At 46.2% G+C, this 15,734-nt stretch overlaps 1 protein-coding gene across 3 annotated transcripts in view; it reads right to left on the bottom strand.

Annotated features, from left to right (window-relative positions):
* The window catches only part of LOXL2 (lysyl oxidase like 2), a 92,177-nt gene that overhangs the window by 60,340 nt on the left and 16,103 nt on the right, over positions 1-15,734 (bottom strand). For all 3 annotated transcript variants that reach the window (XM_019714728.2, XM_019714737.2, XM_019714719.2), the window contains exon 2: positions 4,357-4,780. In XM_019714728.2, the coding sequence (XP_019570287.2) occupies positions 4,357-4,711 (355 nt within the window). In that variant the 5' untranslated portion in view covers positions 4,712-4,780. The remainder of the gene's footprint in view (positions 1-4,356; positions 4,781-15,734) is intronic.

Raw genomic sequence — 15,734 nt, 5'->3', positions numbered from 1 at the left:
AATGGGGGAAATGTTGTTTAACGGATGTAGAGTTTCTGTTTTGCAAGATGAAAAACATTCTGGATACTGTTTGCACAACAATGTGAATGTACCAACTCTACTGAACTGTACATGGAAAAATGGTTGCGATGGCATATTTTACATTATGTGTATTTTGCCATAATTAAAAATAAAATTTTTTTAAATGCTAGAGAGTTTTCAAATAGTGATTTTTATAAGTGCCACTACAAAATGAAAGGGAAGCAAACTCAAACCTGTCATTTTTCTCATGGCTCCACGTAGAACTCTATAGTATAATGGAGTCAGATAACCTGGGTTCAATTTCTCTCAGGCTTGGGTACCACGTGACTTGGTCAACTACTTCACCAAGCCTGTTCCCCATTTCTAAAGTGAAAACAATGATACCCAACAAGCAGGTTGCCATGGATATTCAATGAGATCATCTGTGTGCCTAGAACATGTTCAACCTCCCTTTCCCCATCCTTTTTACAATAAGTCAGAAAAACAATGAATACTGTTGTTTTCATGAGGCAAGGGAGGAGCAGATAAAAACACTCCCATTGTAGAGATGAGAAAAACAAGAAGAACCTGAGGCTCTTCGAGGTCAGAGAGGACACAGGGCCAGTCTCCTGACTTCGAGGCCCTGCTGAAACACGTCTGCTGTGACGGGTGGCTGGTCAGGGTTCAAACCAGAGCGCCTCCAATGCATTCAGGGGAACAAAGAGCTTATTGAAAACATCTGGGCTGAGGTTTTGCAACTGGTTTCTCAATTTGGCCTGGTTTCCAAGCCATCAAGCTCCACTGAAACGTCGGCTCCCTAACCGATTGCTATTTCAACAACAAATCAATGTTTGTCTTGCTAAGTACCAGCGATGGAAAAGACCCTCCATGTTTGACGCAGGGCCTCTTCCTTGGGACATTCTGTAGTAAAGCTGATAAAGGAAAAGGTGGTGAAAGGAGCAGTCCCCTTATTCCATCTGCAATGACAGGAACCACCATCGCTAAGGGGGTGGGGAACCAGACAGCGCATGGCTAAAGGCCATGTGAAGAGCTGCAAAACATACTCCAGGGCCTGCTAAACTTTTCATAAGGAACATTTGCAGTTAGACCCCAGAGGGCTGATGGGAACTAACTTACCCTGAAAAGCTGCTTTCCTAAGGAGCTTCAATTCCACCCCAGTCATCCTACCCCCTGCCTATTCTCACCAGTTATTTTTTCCTCGATGGTAAAAATATAAATTTCTACTCAGCCCAAGATAGCATCACCATGCATGGTATACTCATAAGGCCTGATTCATGACAACATTTTTTCTGTATGTTTAATGCTTGTCGACTAGACTGTTCTGGTTCCAAAGCAGCCAGCTTCTGGTTCTGCCTGTGGGAAGACAGGGGGGTTCTAGGCACAGTGCAATGCATGCCATCCCACAGCTGCATGGAAAGTGGCACTCGGGACACATATGAGGCTAAAACTTTGGACACAAAATGCCAGTCAATCAGAAGCAAGACTTCATTGTACTCTTTCCACTCATTTACTCTAAGAAATGCTTCTTAGAAAAGGAGAAGAATAAACAAAGGAACAGACAATTTGGAAGATAAAGATCAGAAATGACTTTCCACTTGAATGCCTTCACATTCCCCTCAACTCTGTAATGAAAATTGTTCACTATTAGAACTATTCAAGTTAGAATCTTTGGGGCCAAACTTGGTCATTTGCTTGCTTTGTCACTCTGATCTGAAGAATGGCAGGGGATGGGGGTGCATTAGGCACCAGATCTGATCTCAGATCTGAAGACAGGCAAAGGAAAGCCACCATCGTGGGTTCAGGTTGCTGTGAGACCCATACAGAGGCTGAGAAGTGGGGCAGCTGTCCCCTTTAGGACCCTCTAAAAGGGCCCATGATTTCCCTGAGCTCAGAGATGCTTTGGGAGAAGACAACTATTCCCAGGCGAGCCTGAAAAACCCAGGCAGTGTGGGTGCTCTCTCTGGCTTCATTACTACATCCTGAACTTGAAAGAAGTTGGTGACAGTGAGCATTCCTGCAGGAGTGGCCTCTGATGGATGCAAGGGTGGCGTTCCCAGATCATCCACAGAGCCAACTCGCTGGTTAAGCCCCATGAGAGCACATTCACGTTCTCTAGTCACTATGCCAAGTAGTGTTCGCCAACTCTTCTAACAGTCTCCCAAATCAAAATGAATCAATCGGCTAATATTTACTGAGTTCCGAACACGCACTCAGTGCTAAAAATCCTAAACTGATGAAATTCAAATACATGTATATTTAAAAGGTCTCTTATGATGTATACCAAGTAATACTTTATATAGACAGCAGAATCTTTCAAGTCCTGGAGACATGACAGGTAAAAGTATTTTAGCATCCATTTCTCCCTTCCTCTCCTTGATACTTCTTTCCTAAGCCTGGATGATTTCAACATCCACACAGATGACCCTTCCAGGACTCTCAGCCTCTTAGTCACTCCATCTCCTGTCTCCAATGACTTTCCTCCACCCTATGTCTGCTACTATCCCATAGTTTAGATCTTGTCATTACCAATAATCATACCCCGCACCTCCATTTCAACGCTGCTGCCCTGCAACCATGTCCCCCCCACCCCCCATCTTTCTAGCATACTCCTAGTATTGCAATCTCAGCAGAGACCCACAATCCATGATCCTGGCTTTCCACAGTCCGTCAACTTGTCCATGCAGTACTTTCCATGGGCCAGGATTTTAATTGCTTCCTTGCATAGTCCTGTACTCCCTTTCACTTTTCTTTCTTCATCATCCTTGGATGGCAAAGTCTGAGCCGGGTTAATCCATGCCTGCTCCTGGGCAGGGGAACATGGGAAAAGCCACACCCATCATGTCTGACGACAGGTTAGTTTTAAGCTTGGGTAGAAATAAAATAAAGTTGCCACTAGAACAACCCCACACTCACTGGAAAGTACTTGTTATAAAATAATTAATCTTTGAAAGACTGCAATAGAAAACATAAATTTGATGGTACTGCTGGATCACTCAGCTAGCAGAATAAACGGAGATATGTGAGCATGGAGAAGTGTCTGGAGTTTTTGTAAAGATCTTAGACAAGAAATGGGTTGAAAAGCCCAGAATTTGCTAACTTGGCTTTGCTGCTTTTACTCTCATCCCTGCTAAGGAACCCAGAGTCAGAATCAGAGAACATTTTACTCTAAGTGCAGTTACTCCAACAGGATATATTCAATTTCATGGAGGTGAGACATGTCGAGATGGGATTTCCTTTCTCCTAGAATTTCTAGAATAACAGAAAGCCAGGGTTGGAAGGGGTCACAACAATGAATCACCAAACTGGCTACATATACAATCAACTTGGAAGGCTTCCAAAAGTCACAGAGTCCTACATTCCAGCCCAGAACCTGACCCAGAATATCCTGGGTTACTCCCCGCAGGGGATTCTTATGCCGTCAGCGTGGCATGACTCCAAGCGTCCAGCAAGAGATTTGGGCACCTCTGCTTTCATCCAGCAGCGCTCAGTCAGATGGAGGAGCGGCTTTTGCTTTACCAACCCAGGGAGGGGCATTCTCAGTTCCTGTGTTGTTTTTTAAAAAATCATGCTTTTCACCCTTATCTATTTCCCACTTAGGATCATAGACGATGCGAGTTTCAAGAGTTCTTAAGAGCCCAACTTCCAGGCCAAAGAAGACGAGTGACTTCCTCTAAAGCAGAGACTTACACCTGCTCTCCCTCAAAGCTCTTATAAAAAAAAAAAAAAAAAAAGAAATTTTAAACATGTATATTGATTGCACTTAACCAGGGAGAAAAGAATAGGCCAACCAAAGTGAAAAACCCAAAGTAACTCTGTTCCTGTCACGGCCAAACCCAAAACAGCATGTGAGTGTTAAAAGTGTGAAGTGTATGTGGGCAGGAGGGTGGGGAGAGTCAGGGAACGCTAACCTGTGGGCAGCCTTTGCGAGAAAGGGCAAAAGGAACTCCCTGGAAGGGCGATGGGCAGCCAGGCAGCAGCTCCCTTGGCTGATACAGCCCGAGGAAGGACACGCACTGGGGCAGATGAGCTCAGACTGACTTCAGTCCCTGCCTGGGGTCACCAGCCAGTCTGCTTTGCCCGGGACAAGGTGTTTCCCAGGATGCCAGACTTGGTGTGGGCAAGTCCGGCAAAGCAGGGGGTCGGTCACTGTACCCCTCCCCGGCACCCTTCCGCTGCCACCTTCCTGCACAGCCGCAGGAGGTTGTCCTGATGGAGTATTATCGGGAATTTGTACTTGACAAGTGCAGCTTCTTTTACCCAGTTAACCGCACATAAGCCTGTTCCCAGGGTTTGCAGGGCACACAAGCGCTAGTTCCAAAGCACAGAGCGTTTTACCTTCCCCTTTGCCATAGGAGGAGCTGGCGGTCCAGGACTTGGCCTCCACGTAGCCCAGCTGCCGGCAGACGACGTGGGCGGCGTGGATGGAGAAGTCGTCGTCGCACACGGTGCCCCACTGGCCGTTGTAGTACACCTCCACCCGCCCCTCGCTATGCTTCCTCTTCTGCCCCGCCAGGCGCACCTGTATCTTGGCGACGTCGGAGGGCACCTGAGGCCGGTGGTATTCAGGGGCGGGCTGCTGGAAGTACTCGGGGTAGTGGCGCCAGCTCTCATACTGTGCCAGGCTCAGCGAGGGGAGGAAGGAGAACACAGCCAAACAGCAGCAAAGGCAGGAGCCTCCCGGCCTCGCCATGCCTGTCCTCTGGCTGGAGGACCCGATGGAGGGGGCACTGGGCGGTGAGGAGCCAAAGGTGGGAGTCTCCTGGAAGAGACGAGAGAGGGAGGTTACAGATAGCTACAAAACGCACAGCGACTTCCTACTCCTTTGCTCAGTATGGAAAACCCATCACATTCTAGGCTCCAACGTCATCTCTTCTCCCAACTTCCGTTTCAGCCAGACAGGTCTGTGCACTCCCACCTCTTTTGCCCACCCACCTTCCCCTATCTCAGAAATGCTTTTTTTCACTGTGGTTCCTGGCAGGAAACAGAGCACGCTGAGACTACTTAATTACAGGAGAATGTTTTAAAAGACTATCTACAGAGACATGAGCAGAGATAACAAAATACCCCAGGCTGGCCACAGAGGAGAGCTGTTACCACCTCCAGGCTTGATGGCTGCCTGTTTGGAGCTGTGGCTTCAGTGAAGGGTCTCAGAGCCAACTCACAGCAACAGACACGGGGTGATAAATAAATGACCTCACTCTCCTCCAGTCCTCTAATCTTCTTCTGGTGCCTCCTATTTGGTAAACCCAAGCCCGTTGGTATCCTGGGCACAGGGGATGGTGGAGAGGGAGGGCAGCAGATCGGAAGGGCGAGCAGAAGGCATCCAGCACACGCTTTCTCTTTCTCCCCGCCACTTACATCGTCTCATTCTCCAAGGCCCAGCTCACATCCCACCTCCTTCAGACAACATTTCTACTGAAGCGGCCTCCAGGGTTCTCTGCTTCCAAGGCAGGCTTATTATCTCAACAGTCTTCGCACCCTTCCCAGACACTTTCATGTCCCCAAGTAGGACACAAACTTCTTGAGGACAGAACTTCTTCTCTGGCTTCTCCAGAGTGAATATTATAGGTTCCAAGACCCATTTTTTTTTTTTTTTTTTTTTAAGATTTTATTGGGGGAGGGGAACAGAACTTTATTGGGGAACAGTGTGTATATTTCCAGGCCTTTTTTCTAAGTCAAGTTGTTGTCCTTTCAATCTTAGTTGTGGAGGGTGCCGTTCAGCTTCAAGTTGTCCTTTCAGTCTTAGTTATGGAGGGTGCAGCTCAGCTCCAGGTCCAGTTGCTGTTGCTAGTTGCAGGGGGCGCAGCCCACCATCCCTTGTGGGACTCGAACCAACTGAGCCATCCGGGAGGCAGCTCAGCTCAAGGTGCTGTGTTCAATCTTAGTTGCAGGGCTCGAGGAGTTGAACCGGCAGCCTTATGGTTGAGAGCCCACTGGCCCATGTGGGAATCAAACCGGCAGCCTTCGGAGTTAGGAGCATGGAGCTCTAACTGCCTGAGCCACCGGGCCGGCCCCTAAGACCCATTTCTTGAATGAGAAGGTGATTTGATTCCAGGGTCTGATCCTCTGGTGAAATGTGGAGCTGGAGGGTACTACACTGAAGGGGTCCTGTGTGAACTCTTGGGTACTCCCATGTAGGGTCTCTTCCTTCCCTCTAGACATTAGCTGATCTGGATGGAAGCGGCCTTTTCCAGGCGCTGAGAATAATACTAGGAGGCTGAGGGTCTCTGTCTCTACTTGCTCACGGGCTGCTGTTCTCTCTGTGCGTATCTGAACCCTCCCAGGGCTCTGCTTTTAGGCTCCAGGTCTTTAGGCACACACCAGCACGCTGCCCACCCACTCCTCTGATCTCATTATGTCTTATATGCTGGACCCCAAGACAGCTGAGGATGCAGAATGCAGAGGTCAGTGGCAAAGCTCCTTTAAACAACTCATACACGAGGACCGTCCTTAGCTGAACTGTGGCAGCCTCAGAGGGCAGCCCTCAGGCATATCCTTCACCTTTAGGGAACCCAAGAATGCTCTGGTGCTCGTGACAATCCCATCCTTTTTCATAGTTTCTGTTCCTGAGGGGCGCATGGACTGAGAGCAACCTGCTCTTTGCACAGAGGGGAGGCATAAAGCTTTTTGGCAAACAGAAGAGAGGCTGAGTGGCCTGTCATCGGGCAAAAGAGGGCTGCACAGCAGAGTAGGGAAGAGCACAGATTCTGGAGCCAGATCATCTGGGTTTGAATCCTCATTCTGGCACTTAGTAGCTGTGTGACCTTGAGTAAAATACTTAACTTCTCTGTGCTTTAGTTTCCTATCTGCAAAATCAGGATAATAATCGTATCTAGCTCATAGAATTATGAAGATTGAATGAATAGCACATAATAAGCACTACAGGAGCATTTGATAAAATTTTTTGTTTTAATTCTCAAGATCATAGTCACCATACCCGGATGGAGCCTGCCTCTAAGAATTCCAGAATGAAGTCATATAACAAGAAGTAAATATTTAGCTCATGTGCTTGGTCTTTCCATAATTCAGAGAGAGAGAAAGATTATCTTAAAGGGTCTACAGGCGTATTTCATGGAAAAGGAAACAGATTTGGGATATGGGGCCCCCAAAGGTAAAACCAGGACAAGTAGGTGGAAGCTAAAGGGGGGCATAATTCATTTTATTTTGACAAGATACAGAGGGTTTGTTTGACCGTGTTCCGCATTCATGACCTTATTCATGGCCCATCACCACCAACAAAGGACTGGACAGCTGCCCAGAGCTGCCCAGGAGGAATGATCTAAACTAGAAAAGGCAGCTTCACAACTGTCAGGATGACCAGTGTCCAGTGTCCCCCAGGGTGGGTGCTGGGGCAGGAATGACAGTGCTCAGGGGACAGCCAGGACAGAGGACTTTGGAAGTCTCTCTGGTTTCACTAAAAATCCAGCCATCCTCCCCCTGGGATGCACAAACAAGACCCGAAAGATGGGGGATTCCTGAAATAGCCCCCTTCAGGCCACAGCCTGGCAAACCAATAACTGGCTCTGAAGAGCAGTATCATCCCCTCCTCTATCTTGACCAAACTTCGTTCCTATCAAAGCACATTTGCACGCACAAGCTCATCAACACCTCACTAGAACCTCCAGATGTGGGTGGGTGGAAGAGGCAGAGATTACGATTCTTATTCTACAAGGGAGAAAATTAGGAACCAGAGAGGGCTAAAGACTTCACTGGAGGTTGCAGTCAGTGCAAGCGAAGCCAGAACTAGTCACTCCCAAGCTATCAAAACTTCAACGATCCACCATCACGTGTCAAAATGTACACATTCCACCTGGGACATAGACACCTTTCAACTTGGCACATATGTTTTCCTAGCTTCAGTTCCAACAAGTTCTCTCCCTGCCTTCATTCTAGCCCTTCCCACGTGACCTGGCCCATCATACAGCCTATACTTGGTTTAAGTTTTTCCACATACATCGAGCAGCGTGCCTCCATTCCCACTTCTTCCCTTCCCTCCAAATAGCATATGTCACAATCCTTCCCATTCTTCAAGGAAACCTCATACCCTCCTCGTCAGAATAATGAATGTCTTGTCTCATTCCCTTAAAGGTAGTGTTTTGAATGTGCTTTACACTGTTGCCATGTCAGGCTCTACCAGACCCTCAGCCCCAGGGGCAAAAGCCATCCCTTTGTCATTTCCACACAGTACCACATGTCTCTGGCCATGGCAGACTAGCTTGTATTAGATAAACCTTCCTGCCAAGAACAACTGGCAAAGGGAGATAAATAATAAAAGTGTATATTTGAAGACACTGGAAAGCTATCGAGGCAGCAAGGACTCAAGAGCCAAGAATCCAGAGAGCGAGGTGAACCTAACACCTGTGTCTGCTTTTCTCCTCAAGGCACTTGCCAGTTCCAAGACAACAGGCTTAAGCAAAGCTTTCAGCAGCCTCCCAGGACTGAGGAGACAAAAACTGGGGTTCAGAGCCTGCCAAGAAGGAAGTGCTCTGTTAAACAACCCCAGGCTTTCAGATGGGAGTCGCTAACGGGCTAAACTCTAGACGTTAGGGCACAGAGTTATGTTTTACATGTTAGAAAGCTCTAACATCTACATAATTGGAATTTCAGGGGAAAGGAAAGAGAATGTATGGAAGAAATATTTGAAGAGATAATGGCCAAGAATTATACAAAATTGATGAAAGATACCAACTCAAACTGTATAGTTTCTATAGAAAACTACACCCAGGCACATCAAAATCCAGCTGCGGAAAATCCAAGACACATAGAAAATCTTAAAAGCAGCCAAAGTATAAAATGTATCATTAAAAATATAGCAACAACAACAACAACAACAACAAAGAAATAAAAGGGGTGGCGGGATGGCTCAGTTGGTTATAGTGCGAGCTCTCGACATCAAGGTTGCTGGTTCCATCTCTGCATGGGATGGTGGGCTGCACCCCCTGCAATTATAGCTTGAAAATGGCAACTGGACTTGGAGCTGAGCTGTGCCCCCCACAACTAGATTGAAAGATGACTTGACTTGGAGCTGATGGGCCCTGGGAAAAACACATTGTTCCCCAATATTCCCCAATAAAACAAACAAACAAACAAACAAACAAACAAAAACATAGCAACAACAGCACAAAAGGCAGGAGGGGGTTAAATGAAAGTGTTTCAAGGTTCTTGCATTGTGTGGAAGTGGTAAGTACTATTTTGTATCAGACTTTAGCAAGTTTAATAGAGGCATGTTGTAATCTTTATGGCAATCACCATAAGGGGAGTAGAATAAATAGCTTAATACAGGGAGGTGGGGGAAATGATGGAATTATACTAATTAATCCAAAATTAAAGCAATAAAGCAGAGAAAAAGTAATAGAACAGTTGTCACAAACAGAAAAAATAGAAAGATGGTGGATTTAATCCCGATTATATCAATAACTACAGCAAATGAAATAAATACTCTAAGGAAAAGACAAAGATTGTCAGAAAGGTTTTAACAAAACAATACTATTTCATATTTCTTCCAGGAGACACAGAGGTTTAAAGTAAAAGGAAGGAAAAAGATATGCCATGCACACACATAACCAAATACAAAGTCAGATAAAGTCAACTTTAGACAAGAACCATTACTGGAGACAAAAAGGGACAGTTGACGATGATGCGAGAGTCTATCCATCAGGAAGATATGTCTTCTCAATTTGTCTACATAGACTCAATATGTGTAAATATTGACAGATCTAACAGGAAAAACTTGAGAAATCTGTAATCATAGTGGGAGATTCCACACCCCTTGCCTTGGTCAGTAACTGATAGAAGTAGTAGACAAAAAATTCTTGCGCTGAAGATGTGAATGACGTGATTAACGAACGTGACCTCATTGACAAGAGCCTACCAACTGTACCCAACTACAGAAGACAGAGTCACTTCAAGTCCACATGCTAGATTTACCCATATGGACCCTAATTTGAGTCATGAAGCAAGTCTCACCACATTCAATGTAATGACACAGCATATGTTGCCTGACTACATCTTAGAATTAAGCTATTAACAAACCATAAAAGAATAACTAGAAAATCCAAATCTTTAGAAATGCTATAAAAGGGAAACAAATCTTTGGAAATGATATAAAAGGGGAAAAAATCTATTACTATAGTAATTCAGGTAATAAACACCATTATTCTTCTCAGGAGGCAAACGAGGCACAGAGAGGTTTAGCAAATTGCCTAAGGTTGCACAGATGGTAAGTGGCAAGTCAGGATCTGGAGAAGGCAGCAGGCTGACCTGGGCTGTGTCCTTCATCCCTGTGCTCTACTGTCCCTAGCACCTTCACCCCAGTGCGGCATCTGCCTACCACCCCCCGAGGTTCCTCCTCACACGAGAGCTACAGCAGCGACCAGATCATCTATTCGTTTCAGAAAGAAATGAAAAGTATAGTATATGGGGTCCTGCAATTTTTTAAAAGAAATCTTCATCTCTGGATTTGCACATCTCTAAACTGGTCCTCCACCCATCTTCTTAAATTCTGTGGGAATGGCCAGTGTTCAACTCCTAAAGCTTTTCTAGAAAAGTGCTCCTGGATTTTTTGCTTCTTTTGGGGGGGCCATCTCCTACTCCTTACTCTGGGGAATTAGAAATGATGAGACCCAGATGCTTCTCCCTTCTTTTAAAAATAAACTTTTATGGGATTTTGTTGTTGTTCCTTGCTGCCAAAATTATACAAGCTGGTGATAAAATGTGGAGAATGCGACAAGTAAAAGGAAAGAAATTAATTTGCAATATCACCGTCAGAAGTAACGGTTAACAACACTGGGGTGTATATCTCTTCTAGCCTTTTTTCTGTACATACCTATTTCTTTTAAAAATTGGAATCATCTTCTATACACTGCTTTGTAAGCTGCTTTTCACGTTTCACAGTATATTGCAAACATTATGCCTCATTGACTATTCTTTTACAAGATTTTCATTAGACAGTATTCAGTCTTATGGAGATAAGAGTGAATAATCTAACCACTGAATTTTCTCATGAAGATAAGATTGAATAATCTTATCACTGAATTTTTACTGCCTCAACAAAGATTGTTGAATGAATATCTTTGTAGCTAAAACTTTCCACAATGTTGGGATAAATTCCTAAAAGGAAAATTGCTGGGTCAAAGGGCTGGTAAAAAGAAACCACTTGTGCAAAACTATATTAACTGTCCTCCAGAAAGACTCTGCCAATATTCATGGCAGCGGCAGGGTGTAGGTTTCCTCACATCGTCAAACATGGTCATAGCTTATGACCATGTTTTCAAACTTTTCTCCACCTGATGAGCTGAAAAGGGTATTTTGTTTCAACTAGCATTTCTTCTGTTACTAGTGAGATTGAGCTTTTATTCCCCCATGCTTACTGGCCACTTGTATTTCTTTTTTTGGAAATTTTCTGTCATGTTTTTAAATCTTTTTTCTAGTAAATGTTTGTCTTTTCCTTACTGCTTTATAAAATTCATTTTCCCATGGATGCCTTCAGGAGGGAAAAGCTCAGCTAGAAGCCAATGCCCAAAGCAGAGGGAGTAGGTGGACGGAGAGCAAAATGTCAGGCGGCCACATTTCCCCAGGGGCCTTCATTCTACCACCCCTTGCAGATGGGAGGCCTTGCCGGTCCCCCTGCAAGCACCAGTTTGGCTTCTGCACTTGAGCTCGGTCGGGGTCAGCCCCTCCTTGGCCTGAGACCCCAGCTGCTGCTGCTGGGGTAGGGGGCCCGTAGGGAGTCAGTGCGGTGTGGTCCCTCTGTTTGTGGCCACCGCTGCAGCTGTCTGATTCACCAGGCTGCTGGCAGCCTGGGCCTCCCCTGGACCCTGCTGATCATCCGTAGAACCGAGCCCTGGGGTGGGGAGCAGAGGGGACAGGTGGTGGAAGGTCACGTCCAGCTGCGGAGGGCAGGGACCCAGCTGCAGGCCCCAGTCAATACCAACCCGGGGCCCTGGGTCGTCCTGCGGTTTGGTGGTGGGCTCGTGCAACTGGCATGCGATACATGTGAGCCCGCGGCGCGCGCAGGTCATTTGGGTGAGCAGGATCCCCACGCGGGAATCGCCCCACCGACTCCGCGGCCTCTGCTTGCAGGCCCTGCCGCAGCCGCCTCCGGATCCCCCTGCCTCTCTCACGCCTTCCGCGAACCAGGCCGGGTCAGGCCAAGGTCGTCCAGGCCGTGCCAGGCACTGTGGGAGCGGATGTTCCCTCGCTGCTCACGTTGCTCACGTGCAGGGGGTGCCTGCTGTTGATGAACCAAAACCCAAATGGGCCCCCAGCCTAGCACATTAAAAAAGGATTGGATAATAAAAAGAGTACAAAGTGGACCCATTCTCATTCGGGGGGAGAGGGCCACAGGGACCAGGCAAACCACAGGCCCTGCTGAGGGTGGATAACAGTTACAAGTTTATTTATAAACAACAGAGAGCTCACAAAAGAGTTGGAACAGAGCCCCAGGCAGAAGCTCTGAGATTTCAGTTACGTTGGCTCTACAACCCCTAGAAACTCATTTCCCTCTTCTTCAGGATTTTCTCTATAAAACAGACACATCAATTCCAACCTGTGGTAGTATGTTTAGCTAATGACAGCAGTGGCAAAGCAGAGGAGAAACTTGATCATTTCATCCTCACTTGTCCCCAGGAGATGGGAGCCCCACCTCGACCCCAGCTGCCTTCCCCAATCCTAACCTTACCATATTCAGGATGCTTTGATCTCCCTCAGGTGCTCTGTGTGAATTCAGTTGTGAGAACTCAGAGAAGGGTTACGGGCTGTACTCAAATGTCAAACAAGAAACACTCCCTCTGCTTTTTAACATTACTATGAATAATGTCTTGTTGTACACACATGCCTCTTCCAGAAAGGACCATTAGAGCAGGTGAAAGAAGTCAGTTTTTCACTGAACAGTTGCAGAGGTTGTTGACTGAATTTTGGTAGCCTCAATAATAAAAGCTCCCTCTGTGGATTTATCCTCCCAGAGAAGGTGATAAATAAGGGTTAGGATGCAGAAACATATACCCTCCCTTCTTTTCCTGCTAGAAGGGAGGGACAGTCTGTATGACCTCTTAGTTCCTGTGATCCATCTCCTTATTTGGTTCCTTTCAGGTCATACAATCTTTGTAAATTGTACTATGTAAATACAAAGTGATATCATTACACTTAATGAGTGTTTAACTGAGCACCTGTTACGGAACCAGTATGGAGCCAGCTGCAGTGGAGAGACATAAGAAATGGAAAACACTCACATTCTTGTGGGGTTGATTTTATGTCCCCATCTAGAATGTAAATTCTGTCCTCATTCTTCTCCCATGTCTATCTCCTGGGTAGGTCCTATCTCTCTATCTGGAATTCGAAAATTACAAGAAAAGAATTTACTCAAGTTTTAAGAATTGACTCAAGTTGGGCCCAGACTATGGGACTGTTAAGAGTTATGAGTATATGAGGACCATGCAGGGCCATTTGAAAGGGGGAGGGCCATGTCCAGAGTCACATGGCTAGGAGAGGAAGAGCAGGAAATATAATTTATGTCCCCCAGTTTCCAAATCCAGGACTCCTCCCTCGTTAAGACAAAGGTCAGGAGAGGCTAAGGAGGAGATGGCCTTGAGCAGGACTGGGAAGGAGCATTGGGAAAAGAGAAAGTGGAGCAGTCTGGCTTAGGGCAAATGATGTGATGAAAGCACTAGATATGAAAATAAGCTATCAGAGCAGGGACAGGAGAGAGATGGTGTTTGGAAGACAGTGTTTTCCTGGAAAAGAAGGATGGATGGGCAGACCTCCAGAGCAGGAATGGAATTCAGAGTCAGCAAGTTCATCTCATTTCACTTTACAGATACAAGAAATGGGGACAAAGAGTTTAATGGGTTAGCCTATGGTCAGTAGCTAGGATTTGGAAGAGCCCTGCCCTTGGATATCCTGGCTTCCAGTTCTATCTCCCATATCAGGCTTCCTCTGTCTGTCCCTATCTGTCCTCATTTTGTCTCTCAGCCAGGCTCTCAGTTCCTGGCTGAGGTCAGCTTGCAGGGGACCTAGAAGCATAGTGCTGGCCCCCAAGATACAGGCAGGGACCATGACAAGAGTTCAGGCTCACAGCCTCTTCCGGAGTCTTAGCAAGTTCCTGCCACTCCCAGCTTCCAGTTCCTCCTCTGTGTCACGAAAAGGGTGGGCTATGGCAAGGAAGGCAAACAGATGTCAACTTGTGTGTCCGATTCAACCAGGCTGCTAGTGATGATCTATGGTGATAAGCAGCATCAAGACCCAAGGAGCAAGAGTGGTGACACAGACTCCTGGTGAGTGCCATGGGACTGAGAGGTCCCATTATAGTAAAATAAGACCGGGTCTTATATAATATAAGACCAGGTATAATATAATATAATACTGAGTCTTATATTAATTTTTGCTCCAAAAGATGCATTAGAGCTGATGGTCCAGCTAGGTCTTATTTTTGGGGAAACATGGTACCAGCTCAGCACCCTTGATTGTGCGGCTCTGAGACTTGTATTTAGGTACTCAGCAAATATTTATTGAATGAACAAACATAAATTCCTATTCAAATCTTCACACCTTACCCAAACTGCCTTTTTCCTCTGACCTCATTGCATTGGAAAGCAAGTTGATAAATTCATTCCTTATGAATTTATCGTATTAAGAAATTTAACACATTAAGGAATAAATTATTTTTCTAAGGACAGGGCACTTTTATGTTCTGACAAGGAACTCCTAGATATGAATTCTAATAGTTGAATTTTATGTATTGTGCAATGTTGGAAGTAAATTCAATAGGGTTTTTCGTGAATAGGTGGACCTTCCCCAGGCCCGTCAAATCAGCAGAGTCCTGGGTTATGAGTTGGACCTGAGAGAGGCAGAGCGAGGTAGGATCCCAACCCAACACAGCTGATTCTTAGGAAATGTGTCAACTCTCGGGGCACACCTGCTTGCCCTCAAAGGACTGAACCCCTAAACGGCGCTAGACATTGGTGCCCTAATGGCCCATCAAGGCCTGAGGCAGTGAGCGCTGCTGACACTCAGAGGGGGAGCAAGCCACCTGCAGATGTGTCTGCAGGGCCCACAGGGCAGACCCACAGGGAACAGCGATTCCTCAAGTCCCACTTCCTCCTGCTCCAGCGACTTCTGCCCTCTTGGCTTATCTCCAATAACGCCCGTAGGTGTCTTGGGCAAAGGGGTTTGTGCATCAGCTCCTCCTTCAGGTGTACCAGGCAGCCCGAACATATTCCATTGCCTCCCTGAGGCCATTTCTAAATAGATGCCAGCCCCAGAAAGGCAGAAGGAAGGCTTAAGGGATAACTCAAGAGGCTGCACCTTTCAGTATAATAGCACATTAGGAGGTGCTGAGAGGTAAATGTACTTCACCTTTGGAGGCCTGGTAATGTTATCATGCAGGGACGGTGGTGAGCAATTCCACAGTAGTTCTCCCCACCTGCAGACACACAGACTTTCGTAGTCTCTGCCTAATCTAGGAATTCATTTACCCCACCCCCGACCCATTCTAAAAGGATGATATCTGCTTTTATACAGCAACCTGGACACCACATGGGCTGGCGCTGCAGGTGGGATTGTGTTAAAGAGGATGTTAGAGTACAAAAAGAAAAACCGTATATTTGTTGATTACTCATTCTTTATCAATCATTATGTGAGAAGTGCTTTATAGGCATGAACTCATTTAATCCTCTAGTCTAGACTAGCGCTTCCCAACAGAAACATAATGCAAGCCA

This window comes from Rhinolophus sinicus, linkage group LG07, assembly GCF_036562045.2.
Source record: "Rhinolophus sinicus isolate RSC01 linkage group LG07, ASM3656204v1, whole genome shotgun sequence".
Lineage (NCBI taxonomy): Eukaryota > Metazoa > Chordata > Mammalia > Chiroptera > Rhinolophidae > Rhinolophus > Rhinolophus sinicus.
Note: the sequence above shows the minus strand (reverse complement) of the source record. Positions and strands in the feature narration are given on the sequence as shown.